At 44.4% G+C, this 23,299-nt stretch overlaps 1 protein-coding gene across 2 annotated transcripts in view; it reads right to left on the bottom strand.

Annotated features, from left to right (window-relative positions):
• LOC138266435 (tRNA (32-2'-O)-methyltransferase regulator THADA-like) overlaps positions 1 to 18,983 on the bottom strand; it is a 166,040-nt gene extending 147,057 nt beyond the window's left edge. For both annotated transcript variants that reach the window (XM_069215199.1, XM_069215200.1), the window contains exons 1-6: positions 17,179 to 18,983; positions 14,023 to 14,200; positions 12,866 to 12,952; positions 7,382 to 7,409; positions 6,270 to 6,418; positions 427 to 549 (exon numbers count right to left, since the gene is read on the bottom strand). In XM_069215199.1, coding sequence (XP_069071300.1) covers positions 427 to 549; positions 6,270 to 6,418; positions 7,382 to 7,409; positions 12,866 to 12,952; positions 14,023 to 14,200; positions 17,179 to 17,351 — 738 coding nt within the window. In that variant the 5' untranslated portion in view covers positions 17,352 to 18,983. The remainder of the gene's footprint in view (positions 1 to 426; positions 550 to 6,269; positions 6,419 to 7,381; positions 7,410 to 12,865; positions 12,953 to 14,022; positions 14,201 to 17,178) is intronic.
• Between the last annotated feature and the right edge of the window lie 4,316 nt (positions 18,984 to 23,299).

The following is a 23,299-nucleotide window of genomic DNA, read 5'->3' as shown; positions in this document are numbered from 1 at the left end:
AAAATCTGTCAAAGAAAACGTGTAGAGATTTTTTTTGTCTGCACAATACGTTTTAAGAAGGGAGTACACATGGAAAATACACTAAGGGTAGGGGGATAGGAGGAAGCTGTGCATAAATGCTTTCTTTTGAGCCATTTTGCTAAAACTATGAATTATATAATGTAATTTGAGCAAGATGTTACTGTATCTAAGGGCTTTAAAAAAAGGTTGTTTTTTTTTAAACTTGGAAATTATGTTTGAATAAAACATGTATGATTTTGGGCTCTGGTACTACTTGATGGCAGGGATGGTCTTTCTTCAAGCAGTAAATGGCCCCTGATTCAGATTGACATTGTCAAGATAACCACATCTTTAATGGACAGGATTTAATCTATTCATTAAAAACGGTAACCCAGAGTTCCCCTGGTACTGTGTAACTGCTATTACCTCCATTGTGATAACCTGTACCAGCGACCCCAGAATCCATTGCAGAGAGGCACTGTTTCCTGCCCTCGTCCACGCCAATGTTGAGATCTCCTCCTGCATCCCTTGGAACATTTGGAGGCACAGCTGCAAGGTAAGAATACATGCTTTGTTTGAGTAATTCTGCATCATAACACCATAATCTGCATGTAGGCTCATCAACCGACAAATTAATGCAAAATCAAAAATAAAAACCTATTACAGATGTCAAAGTTTGCACCTCCCCTTAAGGGAACAGACTCAACATACAGGTTTATCTCAAGATGCGACTTAGGGATTTTCAAAGGTACTTAATGGTGAATAGACTACAATATGTGATCCCTTGGCCAACAGGAATGTGGTTACTAATTTAACACTTATGCTGGTTATGAAAGTAGTTCCTTTTGCAGTGCCTTTGCTTGCGAAAGGATAAATGCAGTCCCTACCCATGCACATTCAGAGTGTACGCACGGTTGTGACAAGGACCCATGATTACAACTAGATTCATGTACCACTCTATTCTACAATTAAATTTTGTCTGGAAGAGAAATAACAGTCAATGCACAGTCATGGTATGAAAATCATACCAAAGTTTATTTGCTAGAGCCTATAGGCGGAACACTCTACTCACAGTAACACACTGTGGAGCTCTTCAAAAACATCGAGTCATCAAAGGCTTTTTATAAGGTTCAACGCTCATTAGTTTACATTATAAGCACTATTTCACAAGCTACGAAAAGCTACAAAAACATAAAATTGACAACAAAAGTAATTATTCTTTAAGGGAAAACAAGCTTATCTGTAATAGTAATTTAGGATACGGCACCTCCAAGAGGGCATCCTTTTCTCAATTTCAAAGCCCCTGTCTAGGGCACATTGTACCTCATGTGTAGCATCCTAACCCCTCTAAAAGTCACATTCCAGCTTCATAGTGTAAGAAGCTATAATTCTGTAACAAGTCACTTATTAGTCACTTATTTTCTGAAACATCCCAAAGAAGTTCCATTTACAAAATAACCGATTCTCTCTCTAAGCTTCAAAGGTTTAGTGATTTGCGACTGCACAAAGCTGAAATAACACTGTCCCTACACCAAACCTGCATTTATAATTAGAAAACAGAAGACGAGAAAACCTCACGTTTTCGCTCAAGAGGTCAAACAGAGGAATCGTATGCGTGTTTAAAGAAAGTAACCTTTAAACAGTATTTTAAATGCAATTGCTGAATGCTTGGACTATGGTTCAATTTCTCATGTTAATTTTATTTTGCTTTCACAGGGCGTCCCAATGCCTCACTCTCATTACACATATGTACTAAGTGGGAAGGCTTTTCAGAGTTTTGTACTAAAACTAAATGGAATATAGGAACCCCATTTTCTGACATACCACAGTGTTACTCAAAGCATGGACATATTTTTCTAAGCAGTCTGAAGTACTGAAAAACATTTCCCTGGATGTTCTCGTGAGGTGGGTCCATTTTTCACATCTGGTGGTTTTGAGAAATGGTCAGTGATGTAGCAGGTTGTGCACATACTTTTACCACCAATCTGTAATTGCTAAGCATAACCACAACCAAGAAACAATGCAAGTTAATCACCACTTACATCAATGGGGATGGTGTTAGAACAAAAGCGTATTGCACTCTGATGGAGAACCAGCATTAATATCTATGACATTATGCTCAGCTTTTTAGTTTACCGATCCGAATGCTGGACTCTCCTCGCCAACCGCCTGATGCACTGTTATCATGTTGGCGTAATTTGCGTAATTTGGATTCTCTTTGTAATAAAATAAGTTTGACACTCATCCGGCAGGACACACATTTCTTTCCACCATTGGCTACTATAGCATGCTTAGCACTGGGGTTGGATGCTAACAGTTTAACATTGGCAGTTCCAGAAGGTGATGTTATGATTTGTGTTTTGACTTATAGATAACCCTGAAGAAGGGTCTGCTGACCCGAAACGCATTGGGTCTGTTTGATATGCATCGTCAAGCTTCTCATTAAGCTTACAATGTGTTGAAGTGAATATACTGGTCATCAGAAACAGTGTATTATGCACTATTGGAGTTTGGAATATTGGAAAAGACTCAAATAATTAATAAATTCATGAAGAACAACGCTTCTTGAATAATGGCAAAATACTTTTGTTTCAGTCGTTAAATTTTGTCCAAGTGGAATATGAACCTATGGGTCATGATAACAGTGCGTCAGGCGAGGAGAGTCCAGCATTTGGATTTGTTGACTAATTATGCAAATTTGGGACACTGCATCATGCCTGGCTGCACATAGGTCAGTTAAATCATAACTGAGTAGACTTCGAACAACTACAGTATTTAGGAGTGAGCAGAAAGAGTGTAAGACAGCTTTTTAGTTTACCCATCTAATGACATGCACCAGGATTCAATTCATTTGTGGTTTTTTAACCTCTAACACAGCATATACTTTGCACTAAAAAATTACAGGACTGATCATCACTTAACATTCAAACATGAACACATGCCTGGTGATCTTAAATAACCTACGTAATAAGCAGGCAACTGACAGAAACCTATGGGTGTTCAATAACTGATGCTCCTGACTTCTCAGACTGCAACACCAGAACAATTAATATTGTATTCTTATGTTTTTGACAGTTTTCTGTCCTATCAAAGCCAATAAAGAGTTTCAAAAAGATGCAACCTGGGTATGAGCAGATGAAAAAGAAGAAGTTGATGAAAAGTGTAAACTTTAGCTGCGGGCAGTGATAACCAAATAAATCTGGTTTACATAAACAAGTCTGAATACTAAGATGTCTATATGTCAGCCTAAATGCTTGTAGATGGGAAGTAAAGGCATCTGAAAGCAATCAGTCCACACAAACCGTTGGGCAAGTCATAGACATAGAGATGGAAAATCTATGCTATGCTCAGGAAGTGATAGTTTATCATGTGCTACCACAATGCGCATGAATCATACCATGCTGCCACCATGTGCCATGAACTGTGCTTTGCTGCCAGAACACACCATGAATCGTGTTGTGCTGCCACAACGAACCATGAATCATGTTATGCTACCACTATACATCATGACTCGTGCTGTGCTGATCACTACGCACCATAAACTGTGCTGGGATGCCACAACACACCAGGAATAGTGTTGTGCTGCTGCAACATGCCATGCATTGTAATGTACTGCCATGGCTTGCCACTAATTGTGCTGTGCTGCCACAACAGGCTTTTAATCTTATTGTTGTGCCACAACACACCATAATTCAGGCCGTCCTGCCACAACACATCAGGAATAGTGCGGTCATAATGCACCGCGAGTCGTGCTGTGCTACCACAACGCATCATGAAAACCAAAAATCCCTACTTAGCCTGAACATATTGGAGTAAGACATTTCTTCCCAAGGTAACTGAAAGCATGTCAGCCTAGGGTATCCCTAGATTTTCTTTGAGGGATGAGCACAGATAAATGCACGAAGGTACTATGCATTGATAAAATGGAGGCAACGTGTCCTGCTGTGGAGTCTTGTTCTGGTTTCTGCTCTCTGCTCTCTGAAATGTGTTGTATCTTAGCAACTGAGTGCATTCTCTACTGGACTCTAGAATGTGGATTCAAGAGGCAGAATGCAGACCGCTGCTGAGGAGAGAGGACGTGCCAGGGGCTGTCGCAGGAAACTTATAAAACGTGTTTACATCGTTCTTCTGTGTCCTGGCATTTCAAAAGTGGCGACGAGGATGGGATGCTAAACCCCAGGACAACCAGGATGAATTTCGCTGAGATTGAAGTCTTTGAACGACAACCCCTGGTTCTCTATATATTCTCTGGCTAACCGAGCAGCAAGGAGTAACTGTCGTGCAATTTTCCATGACTGAAGCGTAAGAGTAAATGGGTGAAAATTCATAGGTGCAATTTTATACCACACGTGCTTTACCCATTTCTAGATTTACAGGTTAATAAATGCTTGACCAAAGGGTGCCAAAGATAGAAGTTTGAAAGCTGAAAGGGAACTCAGTGGGGTTCTTTTTCGGCTGTAATAAGCGAGTTGCATAAGTGTTCCCTTAAGTTGTGGTTGAAGATCATCAGACCAGTGGTGGCAGCTCATCTTTAACAGGGGATTTGTGTGTTGTTTAACTCCCTGTGAATCTCCTGCACATCTTTCAAACTCGGGAGCTCTCAGAAGTTCTGCACATCTTCCTTCACATTTACCAACTACAAGTGGATCTCCTGCACACCTCCCTTCACACTCAGTAGCTCTCCTGCACATCTTCCTTCAGACTCAGGAGCTCACTTTGGATGTTCTGCACATCTCCATTCACATTTACCAACTGCAAGCATATCTCCTGCACACCTCCCTTCACACTCGGGCACACCCTGTGACTCTCCTGTACATCTCCTTTCAGAGTCAGGAGCTCACGTTGGATGTTCTGCAAATCTCCCTTCACATTTACCAAGTCCAAGTGGATCTCCTGCATAGCTCACAGCCCTTCACACTCAGGCACACTCTGTGGCTCTCCTGCACATCTCCTTTCAGACTAAGGAGCTCGCTTTGGATGTTCTACATATTTCTCTTCACACTTACACTATCTCCAAGTGGATCTCCTGCTCATCTCCCTTCACACTCAGGGGTGCCCTGTAGGTCTCCTGCATATCTACCTTCAGTCTCAGAGGTTCAGTATCCTCCAATCACCTGGGCATGGACCACCCTGCTTATGTTCTAGTTTCAGTGAGTTACAATACTCCAATCTGAATCAAAAGATTTACAATACTCTAGACTGAATCAAAGGAGTTACAATACTCCAGTCTGAATCAAAGGAGTTACAATACTCCAGTCTGAATCAAAGGAGTTACAATACAACTCTAGTTTGAATCAAATGAGTTACAGTACTCTAGTCTGCATCAAAGGAGTTACAATATTCTAGTCTGTATCGAAGGAGTTACAGAACTCCACTATATATCAAAGGAGTACAATAATCCACTATGTATCAAAGGAGTACAATAATCCACTATGTATCAAAGGAGTTACAATAATCCACTATGTATCAAAGGAGTTACAATAATCCACTATGTATCAAAGGAGTTACAATAATCCAGTCTGTACCAAAGGCGTTACAATACTACTCTAGTCTGAATCAAAGGAGTTACAATACTCTAGTCTGAATCAAAGGAGTTACAATACTCCAGTCTGTATCAAAGGTGTTACAATAATCCACTATATATCAAAGGAGTTACAATACTCCACTATGTATCAAAGGCGTTACAATACTCCACTACGTATCAAAGGCGTTACAATACTCCACTACGTATCAAAGGCGTTACAATACTCCACTACGTATCAAAGGCGTTACAATACTCCTCTACGTATCAAAGACGTTACAATACTCCTCTACGTATCAAAGACGTTACAATACTCCACTACGTATCAAAGGCGTTACAATACTCCACTACGTATCAAAGGCGTTACAATACTCCACTACGTATCAAAGGAGTTACAATACTCCACTACGTATCAAAGGAGTTACAATACTCCACTACGTATCAAAGGAGTTACAATACTCCACTACGTATCAAAGGAGTTACAATACTCCACTACGTATCAAAGGAGTTACAATACTCCACTACGTATCAAAGGAGTTACAATACTCCACTACGTATCAAAGGAGGTACAATACTCCACTACGTATCAAAGGAGGTACAATACTCCAGTCTGTATCAAAGGTGTTACAATACTACTCTAGTCTGAATCAAAGGAGTTACAATACCCTAGCCTGAATCAAAGGATGCCAGTGCATCTGTTATTTTCCATGACAGAGGTGCAGACTGCAAGGAACCCTGCTGTCCTTACCTTAACAGAGAAGTATCCCCACTCCCCACTGCTGGCCATCTCATCTAGCAGCAAGTGTTCAAGAGTAGCAGCAACACAGCGTAGCAGCATGGGCAGGTTCTGTCTCCAATACTTGCGTCCGGCACAGCTGTCTGCCATGAACATGCACACTGTGAATATAGGAAAGAAAAACAAAGAATTGCTGATGCACGGCTGAGCAGACACATGGGGGGTCCAGAGGAACCCACCTACTTCCCTTGGAAGTCATTTCTGCTGGCAGCAGTGGTGGGCAATGGATGGGTACACGTGCTAGGCATGACTCAATCATGGGCTCAACTCTGCTCACTCCACACTTCATGCTCACTACACTGATACTACTGGGCCTGGGATAAGAGTCAATGATACAATACATTGTTTACGCACTCACAAGAGAAAAGGGACAGCATCTTATTTAGGAATCGACAAGACATCAGACTGAACACGCACAAGCAACAAAGCATGAAAATATGCACAAGCAATATAGTGACAAGGCATGCAAGAACCCACAGCAGCAACACATGTAATGGTGCAAGCAGCATGGAGGAAGGGTGCGCCGAAGCAACATTACAAGCATGAACAACAGGGTACACATAAGTACACTCAGCATTCACCCACTAAGTAGTCCCATTTCTATTTTTTTGTTCCTTTCTTGACGTAACTGGCTGCCCAGACAATAGTGGTTGTGCCTGCAGATCTGTTCCGCAACAAGCTAACCAGGCCTGGGATGTCCACCCTGTAGATCACCAGTACACTATCCTGGATCCATCTGTGCTGCACTGAGGACAGTTTGCAGTAAAAGATCCCATTTAGGAAGTCTTGCCTACATCTCCCACAAAGCACATTCCTTTTGAGCATTTGGTGTCCACCGCATAATCCTTATTGTGGACATGTCCTAGGCCTACCTAGACTTGCCCAAGCTAGAGACTTTGAACACAGTAAACCTTTCATTGGCCTTGGTTTTCTGCAGATGTGTATTGGTGGACTAGGAACACAGCAGGTAAGGGGCATCAAGAAAGAAGATCATTATGAGAGCACATTACCGTGAGCGAGAACATGCAAGGAAGTAGGGTGGATGATGAGAATGCGATGCTAACCTGCTTGTAGGTCTCCAAGTGGCAGAACCTGAAATGATAAGTCCGAGAGAGATATAGTGCACTTTTGTTTGTATCACACACTCCTGTAAACCTCTCACACACATGTATATATCACACACTTCTCTTCAATCATGCACTCCGGTATAGTGCAAGCCCTCCTATCACATAGTCCTATATACTGCACACTTCTCCTGAGTAATACTCTTAGGAATAAAGTACACCTCTTAGATCACACTCTCAAATATATTGCAGACTAATGACAGCACATACTCAAGGACATCATACACAAACAACTCATATCACAAGCTTGGGCATGTCACACACTTATTTTAGCACATGTTCAGATATATCAAACAGGTCTATATCACACATTAATATACATTGCACATACTTCTACAACACCTTCAGAATATTGCAAGTCCACCTGCATCATGCATTCAGGAACAGTGCACACTTCTCTTACATCACACTGTGAGGCACACAATACTTTCCTCTTAAACAGAGTCCGGTATACTGTACACTACTATAACACACTCAGATATATTTCACACTCCTGCTACCACAAGCAGTCTGGTGTACTGCATCATGCACTTATAGGATACGCTTCTACTATTTCCCTCTGAGGTTTGTTGCACACTAACAGGGTTCTCTGCACACTTCTTTTATGTGACAATCTCAGGAATATTGCACACAACTCCACCACACACCTCCACATGTCACACTGTCGGGTTAGTGAACACTCTGCTTATGTTACACTCTCAGGTTCATTGTACACTGTGCTATTATCACACCCACTGGTATATCACAAGCCCTCTTACATTACATATTAAGGTATATTGCGCTCTCCTCATGTCATACTCTCAGATACAATGCACTCTTCTTTAAGAACGCAGTCAGATATACTGCGCTATCATGTACAGAATGCCCCACTTATGTTGCGCTCTCAGGTTTATCAAACACTCTTCCAATAACGCATGTCCAAGTATGGCTCATCCTCTTATATCAAGCCATCGTGTATACTGTCAGCTCGTCTAACAGCACACTCCTCTCACATCACACACTGAGGTGCCATCGGGTATACTGCCAGCTCCTCTAACAGCACACGCCTCTCCGAGCACACACCCAGGTGCCATTGGGTATACTGTCAGCTCCTCTAACAGCACACGCCTCTCAGAGCACACACCCAGGGGCCATTGGGTATACTGTCAGCTCCTCTAACAGCACACACCTCTCACATCACACGCCCAGGTGCCATTGGGTATACTGTCAGCTCCTCTAACAGCACACTCCTCTCACATCACACACCGAGGTGCCATCGGGTATACTGTCAGCTCCTCTAACAGCACACGCCTCTCAGAGCACACACCCAGGGGCCATTGGGTATACTGTCAGCTCCTCTAACAGCACACACCTCTCACATCACACGCCCAGGTGCCATCGGGTATACTGTCAGCTCCTCTAACAGCACACACCTCTCACAGCACACGCCCAGGTGCCATCAGGTATACTGTCAGCTCCTCTAAAAGCACACACCTCTCACAGCATACACCCAGGTGCCATCGGGTACACTGTCAGCTCCTCTAACAGCACACACCTCTCACAGCACACGCCCAGGTGCCATCGGGTATACTGTCAGCTCCTCTAACAGCACACACCTCTCACATCAAACGCCCAGGTGCCATCGGGTATACTGTCAGCTCCTCTAACAGCACACACCTCTCACATCACACGCCCAGGTGCCATCGGGTATACTGTCAGCTCCTCTAACAGCACACACCTCTCACAGCACACGCCCAGGTGCCATCAGGTATACTGTCAGCTCCTCTAAAAGCACACACCTCTCACAGCATACACCCAGGTGCCATCAGGTACACTGTCAGCTCCTCTAACAGCACACACCTCTCACAGCACACGCCCAGGTGCCATCGGGTATACTGTCAGCTCCTCTAACAGCACACACCTCTCACATCACACTCCCAGGTGCCATCGGGTATACTGTCAGCTCCTCTAACAGCACACACCTCTCACATCACACGCCCAGGTGCCATCAGGTATACTGTCAGCTCCTCTAAAAGCACACACCTCTCACAGCAGACACCCAGGTGCCATCGGGTATACTGTCAGCTCCTCTAACAGCACACACCTCTCACATCACACGCCCAGGAGCCATCGGGTACACTGTCAGCTCCTCTAACAGCACACACCTAGGTGCCATCGGGTATACTGTCAGCTCCTCTAAGAGCACACACCTCTCACATCACACGCCCAGGTGCCATCAGGTATACTGTCAGCTCCTCTAACAGCACACACCTCTCACATCACACGCCCAGGTGCCATCAGGTATACTGTCAGCTCCTCTAACAGCACACACCTCTCACATCACACGCCCAGGTGCCATCAGGTATACTGTCAGCTCCTCTGACAGCACACACCCAGGTGCCATCAGGTATACTGTCAGCTCCTCTAACAGCACACACCTCTCACAGCACACGCCCAGGTGCCATCAGGTATACTGTCAGCTCCTCTAACAGCACACACCTCTCAGAGCACGCACCCAGGGGCCATCAGGTATACTGTCAGCTACTCTAACAGCACACACCTCTCACATCACACACCCAGGTGCCATCAGGTATACTGTCAGCTCCTCTAACAGCACACACCTCTCACAGCACACGCCCAGATGTACAGCACCAGTCCTCACATATCCACCCTCAGGTATATGTCCGGCTCCTCTTACAACATACCCTCTTGTGTGATATAAGAGGAGTCTCTGTCCTGAGGTGTGCTACATATGCCCAAGCTCGCTTCTTTAACCCCAATGCCATCCTAAAACCTTGAGCCACAAACACCAGTAATCAGAAATCACTTGGCTAGTAATTTTAGTTACATTTACCAACAATGGCTTCAGAAAAAATAGCTATGTTCTAAGTGAATCTTGAAGTGGTACTTCCACATGGCACAGGGAAATGGCAGAGAACTAGGAACTAGAACTGTTGCTGTGGCTGAATAACAATAGGAAACCTCTTGTACCCAGAGGTACTGCATGGAAGAAGCTAAAGAGCTGCAAAGGGGTGATGGGGCTGGACAAGGAGGCTTCCTACAGTTGTCAAACTTTGGTTTTGTTCTCGTGAATGACCAGTGGCAAAATCTGACCTCGAACGAGATGTATTGAAGGACACAAACGTCCCTGCTCTGCAAATAGTCAGTGTTAACTCCAGCACTCTCCCAATCATGTAACTGAGGCAGCAGCCACCTTCCTACAAACTCAACCCACTGGTTACTCTTCCATCACAGTTTTTGGCCAATGCAACTCCTTATAAATCTTTCAGTTATTAAGTCATGAATTAACTCAACGCCGGGCTCAGAGGAGTGAATGTCTATGCACAGTATCTCCCCAGGCACCCTCTAATGTCACAGACTGTGACTTGTCCCCACTTTACTAAGAATGAATGCCACATCATGTAGTTTATGATCAAACTATATACAAGGGCTCTGAAGTTCTTCAGCCATGCTCCCACTGTTCGATAACACAATTAGGCCTATAGTCAAGGAATATGCGTTAATTAAAAGCCTTTTTGTGCAGCTGGAATTAAAGTTTTACAGACTGCACAGTTATATTAATACCTTAATTGTAGGGTTGTTTGTTTGCTACACGTTTTTTTCCTCCACAATAATACAGATGCACACATATGTGCATATGTGTTACCTTCTTGCATAGCTTGGTGCCACTGGTGCTTGCGGATATTGGTCACCTGTACATCTCCTAGAAGGAAGGAGCTGCTACTACAATCTGGTGAGCTTTTTTTTTTAATAGTTTAGAAGTGGTTCCATCTGCTCAATACCACCTTTGTGGCACTCCTTGTGCAATGGCACCCTCCTGAGCCATCTGCTCAGAGCAGATGGAAAGAGATGGGGTTCGAGGCTGAAGGAGCAAGAGTAAATGAGTGGAATTGAAGGACAGCGAGGGAGGAAACAGCGGGAAGGGAATGGGAAGCAAAGGTAGGAGGACAACAGACACTGACTGATGTGTCAACTAACTGGAATATATAAAATGCTCAGATACAACCAACACGCATTTACCAGCAATAGTAACGTAATGCGATCAGTCAAGGCCACCTTGTTGCAGGGTACTCTGCGCCTCAGAGCATCCTTTTCATTCATTCTGTTTTCTGACAGCACACACGGCTGCTCCAGGGTCTATGCAGCCAGAGAAGGGGTGGTACGACTACTGTGCCCCTGCCCATCAATGGGGACATCTACCACACACTGGTCAGGCTTGCCATGTACCTTCCTGAGCACCATCTACTTTCTCGCGAGGTACTCGCTTAACTGCACCCTATGCCTGTCCGTGATTCAGGGTCCCATCACAATAAGCAAGTTAGTATGTGCTGGTACTAGCTTAAGAGTCAGGCAAAAGGATGAACAATCCTAACAATCCACACAAAAAATGGTGGACTCAGATTTAAACCAGAAGTGCTTTTTAGGGTCGAGCGCGCAAAGCGCTCTGTCCCTGGTGTAATCTCTCTGTGGGCTTTTAACCACCTCCATGTCACAACCATCAGTTTGGCTGGCTCGTGGGCTTGCCTTTTAAAATTTGCTTGATTTCATTAGTGACAATATGGTCATGCCTTTTCCGGTGTTTAGCTCGCCTCAAGCGCACCGGCCAACTACTGAAAACATACGAGGCTCCATGTTTTCAGTATTGTTTCTGGACTACTTTTTCCTCTTTATTTCGTAGGCAGCACGATCTCGCTGGGCAGTAGTTGAGCGCTTTGCATGACATCGACTCTGTTACATGGAAAATTGCACTTTTTCCAATATATTTCACTGCGAGCGAACTTCTGTTTCCCTTTGTGTGTCCGTGTCGCGCTCATGGTGGCCGTCGGCTCGCTTATGTGAAACTGTTTTACTTTTCATTTTCAGTTTAAGGGGCAAGAACAGCCTGGTTAGGAGTTTACAACGCTAATAGCTCTAACTCGAGCAAACGTCAGACCCAATGCATTGCAAATGCTTGTTTGTTGAGGTGGATTGAAATCGGGCTGTCTTGGTTTAATCCTTAACCTGGAAAGCCTGCTTACCACACGTGAGCAGGTATATTGTACACTCCTTTTACATCACACATTTAGATATAACGCAAGCTCTAGTTTATATGACTCTGGTTATATTGAACTACTCTGATACCACACACTTAGATACATCGCACACTCTGGTTTACATGACACTTGTTATATTGCACACTCCTCTATTATCACACACTGAGATACACTGCACACTCTGGTTTCTATGACACTCTGGCAAACTGCATACTCCTCTTGCATGTTACTCCACTGACAGCACAAATTCAAGTATACTGCAGACTTCATTTAATAGGACACTGATTATAAAGCCTCGAAACTAGCTATAACTATGGCGCACAATAACCTCCACCCTAACCTTCACTGACATGACTTTCACAATCTGTGCACTGTCAGGCTGCCCTCTCACCTCCCTGTTGGCCACCAGGCTGCCCATCAGTCTCTCCACTTCTGCTGAAACCAGAGACTCTTTGGCTTTGTAGAAGTGTGACAGTATCTAGAAAAAGACAGGGGTGGGGAGAGAGAGTGAGTGATGAGGAGAGTTTATATACAGGGGTAGATAACCCTAATGCTCACCACAGTATTCCTTTAAATCGCAGGAGCCAGTGTACATACATTGAAATAAAACAATGAGACAAAACACAATCTAGATAGTAAAGTCCAAGAGAGATGGGAAACAGAGTCTTGCATACATGGTTCAATCAATCAAGTAGGAAAAACATGGGTTTCCAGTCCAGCTGAATAAAGTTCAAAATATTAGAGGGAAGGTTGACAAGGGGGCACATCACACGCCCTAGAGATGTGATCACTGCATTCATGACCCCTAAGTATTTCCTTCGGTTTACTGCAAAGCTTATGATTAGTATGGCATGCTGTAGGTTACTTGAACATGCCGACTCTCCAGAATATCACATGTTAATATTTTATGAGAAAAAAAGTAGTAGTAAACACTACATTTGACCACCTGGATGGATTTACAAAAAGGAACAAAAAACAGTGGACTATTTTCGCTTTTTCACGTTTGTGATGTCTTTACAGCCCCGGCTACCAACATTTCATGCAACTATCAAGCGTAACTGGAATTGCAAAGTCTCTCACCCACCATTTTGTGCACATTTTCAAAAACATTCAGCAAAACAACATAAAATTTGAGATGTGAGGGTCAAAAACAGTAATTTCAGTAAAGGCAACAGCTCAGGCAAATGAACATAGACAATCAAGTTGGACACCAGGCCTATTAAAAATATTTATCCTTCGAGTACTGATAGCAGTTTTAAGTATTACGAAGATGAGAATTTCCTCCTTAAATTCAGTGAGAAGAGGGGACGAGCAAATGTGAGTCACTAGAAGACACTGTGTCTAGAATACAATATGGTAAACCTTATACAATATGATGTGACACTCTCAAGAATATAGGAACATGCTACAACACTGACATGTCAGGACAAGAGCAAGAAGGCAGATTTGTTGCTACAAGTTACAATACACTAACCAGTCAGGCTGAACTCAACAAGTAAAACACGATGGCATATCAGAACACGCATGACCTCAGATGGACTCGCTCACCTTTTCTAGCTTACTGAAGGTGCCAGAGCTGCTGGCAGACTCCAGCTGCATCAGGAGCAGGCAGCGGACTATGGGCAGAAGATCACCGTCATCCACCGCTTGCAGTGAGGGGATCTTCCCTTGTAAGAGCTCCAGCGCCTCGTCCAGATGCCTGTCCTTACAGCGCTTCACTGACTCCCTTAAAAGGAAAGGCATCTGTTTAAGCATTGCATCTACCTACATCCCCACAATCTGTCCTGTGCTCCAACTTTCATCAGATCTTATCTAGAACACAGTTATTTCTACAGTGCTGCTCTGTAGGTATGATCTCACTTTCCAACAGACCTCAATTTTGTGAGCTCCCTACATTCCGGAAATCTTTCACTATCACTCCTAAAACCCTCTCATGCTTTAATTACATCCTGTGACCTCGTGTGCTCCCTCCAGTGCTTCCCTGGTGCCACGTGGTGTCAATAAAAAAATTGATAATCGAACTAGAAAGGTGCTAGAATAAGATAAGGCTTATTTCGGGAAGAGCCGTGTTTTTAAGGTCTTTCTAAAATGCAGTAAGTCGACCGGGGATCACAGGGATACATAGTCTAGCATCTTTATCTCCAACCCTTAGCAGCACAAAACGTTTTCCAGTGTTCATCTATAGCCCAAGATTGCACCGCTCTCCTACTATAGCTCTCCTGCCGCTCAGAAATGGTCCCTTCATTTGCGGCCCTAAAACATAGCCCTGCAGACTTGTGTGGCCCCCATGCTCTTCTTAATCCTTTTACGCCCAATGTTCCACTGAAGTCCAGCTAGGTACTCCGTGCTCCTCATACCCTGCAATTTATCCCATTGCCTGCATGTTCTTCTGCTAGCTCCCTGTGCTTCTCTACGGTCATGATTGCCCCGTGTTCCTTCATAGCCTTGAAAGTTATCTCTGCTCAATCAAACCATGAAGTTCTCCTGTAACTCCACAAGTGCTCTACTATGTTAGCAATGGCGTTGTGCCTGTAATACTACAAGCTACTTAGAGCAGTTCTTCTTAACCTGTGGTCTGGGGGCCCCTAGGTGTCCGCAAGGCTACTCAGGGGGTCCGGGGCTGCTTAGAAAATTAAATAAGATCAATAGATTAACAAAATATATATAAATAAAGAAGCGAAATATAAAATTGAAAATTTTAAAACTTTCTGTAAACGAGAAGGAATTTGAAATTGGAAGCTGAAAATGAAGTTGATATGCTCAGACTGATTTGTGGGGTCAGTGAGGGTGCATCAAACAGAATATAATATGGGCGATGGTGGCCCCAATTCACTGTAGAAAAGCTGCAACGTCCCATTAAAATTTTGATCTTCTTTAAACTTGTTTCAATTAACGGAAATATGTCATCATTTGTGCATCTGATTAATGCTTATGGTTGTATTGTTGTGTATTGTTTTGTAATTCAAAGCATCAATATTGCACAGGTTTGAGTCCCCCGGCTTTCAATAGACAGTGGGGGTCCCGGAATTTCAATGGTTCAGTGGGGGGGTCCCCAGATCCCAGTAAAAATTAAGCAGGTGTCAACAGAAGTCAAAAGGATAAGAACCACTGGCCTAGAACCATCAGGGTTGTCCTGTATCTCTGCAAATCCTTTATGCTACTCCCTACGCTCCCGTCTGGTTCTGCTACATTATGCGTTACACTAGAGCCCTGCAATTGCCTCTTCTCCCTCTGAGGCCTGCAGGTTCTCCTGTAAGACGATATGTGCTTCTTTACTAATCCATAACTCAGAAGGTTTGTTTCCAAAAGAGATGCGAGTGTTCAGCTAAAGTACTAGAAGCTCTGCTCCTCTACAGTCATGCAAATTGTCCTGTGCTTTTTCTTCCGCTCTACAAAACCTTCCATGGTGGCGCTGCAACGTCTTCACTGTGGCTGTTCTATCCTGTTATCTCAACAACACCCCTTCACCCTTCGCTCATTTCTAAGGTTCAATGACAATGAAAGAACAGAACACTCTCAGGCAGGACCACTGGAATTATGCACATCTGTGGCTGCAACATTTTAGATATAATTATTTCGATTTGTCGGACTTGCCCCATAACTCACTATTTAATGCATAATTTGCTGAATTCTGGGTCAAACATTACTAAGAAAATAGTGGATTTAAGCAGGGTAGTACCAGACAATGTGTAATAGTTGATGGCCTTTCAGCTACTGATTAAGGTATTCAGGTTTAAAATAGGTAAACAGGGTGAAAATGTGGTTCACTCAGTGTTAATGGCTCCAGCTGATGGAATGGAGAAAAGCTTTTGCCTGCAGCACAAACTCCCCCCGCCCTCTAAATATTTAAAAGCAATTCACACGGAGTACAAACAATTACTCCTCCTCGGTCATGAAAATGTTCTGTTTCATTATTAATGTTACACCAGACACTATTCTCATAGACCGGTTATGTCAGGGGAGCCTACAGAATGTGTACAAATTCCAATCATTTTCTATTTCTTAATGGACAGGGGTACTTCCGTCGGTCCACAGAGAAGAGACAGAACATACCCAAAACCAGACCTGTGTGGTTGCATCGAGGCTTGCTTTGTGCTCAATGTAAAAATCTATATTTTGCACCAACGTCTTTACGTGGTCGTTAGAAAGATTGTGTTAAAGTGTTGTTCATGTGAATTCGTCCAAGGCAAAAGTATTATCTGCTAGTGAATAACATGCTGTATATGATCTGCTGAATGTGTGTAACTTTGTTTCTTAAAGACAATACGCGTTGCGATCGCTTCTGTATCAATTTGTGTTACAATATCGAGCTAGGAAGATCACACTATGTGTCATATAATACGCCTCTCCTTATGTTATAATCTAGTCGTCCCTGCATCAATCTGGCCCTTTAGTGCAGCGTAGTTCGAGTAGTGCTTTCTATGGGCGCCAGTCGACGTGAAGGCAAACAGTCCAAGCCTCAGTGCACCCGCGAAAGTCGTTCGACTCGTTCTGTTAAAACCTTTTACTGACTGATTTCGACTCCAAAAGCCCCCTAAGCTGAGAGAACTACATCAAATGAGACCTGAAAATAGTGACATATTAGAACTCGGACAGGGACAGTTTGGCTTTTCCTCGTTCTGATAAAAAAGGTACATTCATAAGCACCGACAAATAATTCAGTTTACACTAAATAAATGTAAAACATAGCCATTAATATCTTACCCCGCAGACTGACAAAGCTTCTGCGCTAAAGCTGCCAGGCACATCCCAGCGGCCCCTAAGTGCCCCTGGCATGAATCCTGGTAGAAAAGTAGGCATGACCGGTACTGTGCGTGGGTACCTTCCATAACCCCGGCTGCCAGCGTAGGTCTGGATTCAGTAGAGGGGGGCTTCATGGGGACCCTGCAACGCTCCCTCAAAGTGTGTGTGTGTGTTGGGGAGGAGGGGGGGGACACCAGCAGTGAGGCCAAGGCAGTCAGGAGGGAACAATGCCAGGTTTTCTGCCAGGGACAACAGCATCAGCCAAATATCACCGCGGCGGGCCTCTTGCAAAGGGCACAAGGGCAGCAGGGCTGTACCAAGAGGATCAAAGTAGGTAAGAGGGTAAATGTCTCGCCCTACAGACCTCTGCCCAGGAAGACAATGCTGGTTCGAAGGCAAACGTCATAAGAGGATTCCAAGGAAGTTCGGAGGAAACATGTCACTATCTACGGGGATCTGCCACAATGGATCCAAGTCAGGTCAGAGAGCAAAGGCCATCGCCTACAGAGCTGTGCCAGGAAACTAGAACAGGTTAGAGATTCAAGGCACCCATTGCAGAGGTTAAGTGAGACAAAGGAAGGTAGAGGGGCAAAGTTCACTCCATGCACAGCTTGAAACTAATGGAACTCAAAGGCCAGGGGTCACAACCTGCAAAGATTTACAGGCCAGCATAAGGCAAAGACCACTCGTTGATGCACTCTCTGCCAGGGGAAGAAAGAGAGAGAAGATGGCAGAGTTCTGCCAAAGCCACTTGCAGCACTCTGCTAAGGATACGACAGAATGCCCCCAGGGAAAATTAAAGCCAATCTTTGCAGCACTCAGCTAAGCATATGCAGCATGCCCCCAGGGCAAATTAAAGCCACTCTTAGCAGCTCTCTGCTAAGGATATGACTGCATGCCCCCAGTACAAATTAAAGCCACTCTTAGCAGCACTCTGCTAAGGATATGGATGCATGCCCCCAGTGCAAATTAAAGCCACTCTTTGCAGCAATCAGCTAAACATATGGCAGCATGCCCCAGGGCAAATTAAAGCCACTCTTAGAAGCATTCATGCCACCAGGACAAATTACAACCACTCCGCAGCACTCTTCCAAGGATGGGACAACACTCTTCCAGGGCAAATCAAAGCCACTCTGCAGCAGTCTACCAAGGACAGGACAACACTCCCATGGCAAATCAAAGCCACTCTGCAGCAGTCTACCAAGGATAGGACAGCACACCTCAAGGCAAATCAAAGTCACTCTGCAGCAGTCTACCAAGGACAGGACAGCACACCTCAAGGCAAATCAAAGTCACTCTGCAGCAGTCTACCAAGGACAGGACAGCACACCTCAAGGCAAATCAAAGCCACTCTGCAGCAGTCTACCAAGGATAGGACAGCACACCTCAAGGCAAATCAAAGCCACTCTACCAAGGATGGGACAACACTCTTCCAGGGCAAACCAGAGCCCCTCTTTGCAGCACCCTGCCAAGGAGAAGGTGGGGGAGCAAGAAGGGTCACGCTCCACAGACATCTATCAAGGGACAGGGCGTGTCACCCTCTGCAGAGCTGTCAGAGGGACCAAGGCAGCTCGGAGTTAAATTCACGGGAGTCCTCGCCTGCCAACCGGGCAGAAGCCGCCACAAATTCAAATAAACCCCTTTAACACTCTGTGAAATCGTGAACGCGGCGCCACTAAAACAGAAAACTGCGAGAGAAAGAATTGAGCAGGTTCTATGGAGCCCAACCCATGCAGCAGCCATGTGTATACTAATCCATCACTCGGGGTCAGAGGGTAAGGCGGGTCTTCCGGTAGCCATAGAGTCCAGGGGATCTAGTGCCGGAAGTGGCGGCGCTCTCTCCGCCCGAGCCGTCCTCGGTGGTGCTGGAGGAGCTCGTAGTGCGGACCTGCAAGAAGCAGGTGAAGCTTGGAAGATGGGGCGTGACTGCCACCTGGTGGCTGCAGAGAAACATGCTCCCGCCTTCACGGTGGTGCAGTGCCTTGCATCGTGCTCTGCCCTAAAATAACGTTTCATTACTTCTTAGCCGAATAGCCTTCCCAACCTTGTGAAATACAGCACTCAGAATTCATGCATATAGCCTTTGTAGAGTTTAAAATAATAATCGGGCGGGAAGGTACAATAACCTGGCAAGTAATGAGAGCAAAAGGCCACTTTTTTTGGAGAGGTTTGCAGACTCATTAACGTAACAAAACATTCTTAAACAACCCAGGCCTCACTAATACAATGTAACAACCTGACATCCCCCACCCTTAAGACATTTCCCCCCACAATAACAAGCAATGCCCCAAAGCCATTCAACCATTCATTCCTCCTAATGACCTTCCTGTTAAGATAACTGGAAGCACTTGAGACGTGGATGAGAAACTCCTTTATTCAAGTAAACACGCACAACCCCTGCCAGATCGCAGAGGGCAACCAAGCCGTCCGTGGTCTGCAGGTCCTCTTTCAAAGATACATTCTAAACTGACACTCCAATAGGTGGCTAGGATACAACACTTCCATCCTACTCTGCACACCAGAAGTCCCCTGAACCCTGCATTCCCTGAACCCCACCTACCCAGCCAGGCCCTAACCTTTCTGTCCAGCCATTCTTTTTCTGCCACCAAGAAAAAATCCGGCCAGGCATTTTTCTTGCGCCCCCCTCCACCCTCCTTACTTGTGCACTTGGTGAGAGCGAGGAAAATTATGTCCCCCCCGTCACCCACCCCCTCCTGGACTGTCGTTATAACAGTCCCCTTGAGCCCACCTGAAGAATGCAGAAAGAGAGGCTTTGTAACCAGGGGGTGGGGGTTGACTGTCACACCAACAGCCTCTACATTGTAAATAGTATAGCCTGATTCGATATTCTGCCAGTGCCGGATCAACCTGGCTGTCGCTTAACAGCCTTAAAGCCATCCTCAGTAATTGCGCCAGCTTGTTTCTAATCTCCAATAGGTGAAACTCATTCCCCAGAAATGACAGATGAACCCCATCTTGACTAAAAAATTCAAAATCATCTTGCCGTATTGCTTCATGTTCAATGAAATCCAAACCCCCAGCTTTATAAAATCTTATAATGTCTCTATTGACACAGGTTGAGGGTGCTAGAGGGTGCATGCTTCTGCCACTTATATGCGGCTTGGTTGTTCACGTTAATATAATTTGTTGTGAGATGGGCTTTTTTGAAGATCACAGTGCCAATGTTCCCTAATACATTAGAAAGTTTTGTATGCACTTTTTCCCGTTGGACTACTGAGGTCAATAAATCTGAACAGCCGAAACGCGTGGACACACATTGAGGAGTTTTGGTGGAATAAATGAATGGCGCATTAAAAGGGAAAGAACCACATTGAATAAACATGGATGAACGATATTTTTCCATCTGCGTTTCCAACTACCTCAGTTATGTGGATTGCGCTTGATAAGACTGCTTTACAGCCACTTTGAGTTTAAACAACAAAGGAAGATTAGAGTACAGTGGTTACCCCACCACTTTATTCTATTGTAATTTGTTGGTATACATGTATGTCTTTACGTGTTGTTATACATTTTGTACCCTGTCTTGTATGAAAAATGTTATTTATGTTTTTATGATGAAGGGTGGGATTGTGTGAGACAAGAATAAATTGCAAAAAGAGTTCTAGACAGAAGAAATAATTATTTTCCAGTGACTAATTTAGGTCTTCACTGATGTGTTAATAATCTACATATTCTTCCCCATTATATGCCATTTTGGATTAAATGTGGTCTATAAGGCCAGACTTAGTGGGGTTACAAGGGCTTTCCCTACTATGGTGAGATTAAAGGTCAAAGTGAGCCTAATCCTTTGATGTGGAAGAGAAGCGCTTGCGATCGCAAAGCCCCATCTAAGGCAAAACCTCTACCTGCCCTCACTACACAACATACAACATTCAAGAGTCCCAACAATTGTTGCAAATGCGTAAGCTGCATTTTGGTTGCCGCAAGAGCTGTTCTCACTAATATAACCAAATCTTGAACTTTAGTGAGAGGGAGACGTGCTTCCATGTTTACTCTATTCAAATGTATTCCAAGAAAAGTCAGTTGTGTACCTGGACCTTCAGTCTTCTCAGGTGCCAAGGGAACGCCCAAGTCCTCTGCTACGACCTGAAAATTCTGCAGTGCCTGTGTGCATTCCTGTGTACCTGCTTTCCATATAAAGAGGAAGTCAACCAAATAATAGGTACTACCTTCATGTCCTGACCGAAAAGTGAAGCAGCATTGTAAAAAGGAACTGACCACATCAAATAACCTGCATGAAACCACACGACCCATTGGTAAGACTTCTCCAACATAGAACTGATCTTGGAATGAAATGCCCAACAATGGAAAATCTACCCGGTGAACCGGTAATAACCTGGAAGCATACTTTATGTCACAATTTGCCAATTTCGCGCCTGCACCCACCTTGCAAATCAAAGCTATGGCCACATCCAGGGAGGCAAACTGAACGGCAGTATCTTCTTTTGCAATGAAATCATTGACAGAATTGCCTTCCGGCCACGATAGATGGTGAATTAGCCAAAACTCCCCTAGTGTCTTCTTGGGTACTACCCCCAAGGGAGACACCATGAGATCTTGCAAAGGCTAACTATTAAACGGACCTGCCATCCTACCCTCTGATACTGCTTTGTCCAATTTTGCTTTGACCACTTGAGGAACCTGCCACCCAGATAGCAAATTTTGAGCAAAATGTCTACTTCTAGGGCATAGTCTAAAACCTGTTTCAAATCCCAGCTGCTTCCCTTTCTAGATAAAAAGATAGCCAATGCTTCAATTTTTCAATCTTAATTGGAGTAAAATCCCTTGTTACTAGGACCTCCAAAACCCCTGCCTCTCTCGTGGCCTGCTGAAACTCCATGAAATTGTTCCCCAAAACATTGGAGGGCCGCATGCTTTCCTCTGCACTTCAAACATTTGTGTTTATACTTACTTACACACAGCTCTATTGTTGCAAACGCCTCTCTTGAAATTCCAGCATGCTCCAGTTGTGCTAGTCTGTCCTCTGTTCCATTGCCCCCCCATAGGAGGGCCTACCCTGAAAGGGCCGATAAGGTACTGCACGGCCACTCGCTGTATGCATAGATGGTTGTGACCTCTGTGGGTACATCTACTGAACCCATAACTCGTTATCTTATTCTCACCATGTTTTCTCAGGTGTCAGAACTATCCACGCTCTAAATTCTTCATTATAATGAAGCCATGCATACCCCCCGTATTACATCTCGGCTTTCCTAATTGTATCCATGTACTTAAACATGGCCACCGCCCTATCAGGGTTCTTGTCGCAATAAACGCTCATTAATATAAAAAACGCTGCAGTCCAAGTGTCAATATTAGTAGGTACCTGTGGTTTCCTCGCTAGCTCACATGCCTCTTCTCTAGACCCTTCTTTCTCCTGCACTTCCTTGTGTAGTTGATGGTACACGTCTACAAATTCTCCTTTCCAAATTTTTTCTTTTGTTTTAGTGGAGATGTGAACCCCCAGAGGCATTGACACTCCCATATATGGTAGCCTGAGGTATACTGAAGCTGCCTCTTTGTCCTGCTTTACCTCCTGTACATTGCCCTCTTTCTTGGCTTCCTCATCTTCTCTTGAGTCCAACTTACCTTTCACTTCTGTTAACACATCCTTACCTTTTGCATTATCTGATTCTGATTGTATTTTATGGGGCAATATTGACTCATCTTCTCTCTTTTCACTGTCACCTACCTCATTCTTTGTATCGACCCCATTATCCACTCCCCCAGGCCTAGCTCCTATGTCTACCTTTGGCACTTGCAGCCTAGGATCAAACCCCCATTTCCTCCACCATTCCAGCTCATCTTGTGCAAATAGCTTGTACCAGCATTCCTCGTTTGCCCTTCAGTGTTACAAATTGCCTCACTTGCTGTCAAACTGCTGTCCACATCTGTGAGAGCCCCACCGCTTTGTTTACCAAGTGTGACCTGGGCTGACACAGCGCAAATGTCTCACTGCTGTAGTCCTATTTCTATGTCCATGGGCATTCCTTGCAGTGTACTCGTGCTAGTCTCCCCGAGAGAGCACACCGCAAAGGTGGAGGCTGTGAAATAAATGTAT

Source organism: Pleurodeles waltl, chromosome 11 (assembly GCF_031143425.1).
Source record: "Pleurodeles waltl isolate 20211129_DDA chromosome 11, aPleWal1.hap1.20221129, whole genome shotgun sequence".
NCBI lineage: Eukaryota > Metazoa > Chordata > Amphibia > Caudata > Salamandridae > Pleurodeles > Pleurodeles waltl.
The sequence above is the reverse complement of the archived record's forward strand: the minus strand, read 5'-3'. Positions and strand labels throughout refer to the sequence as shown.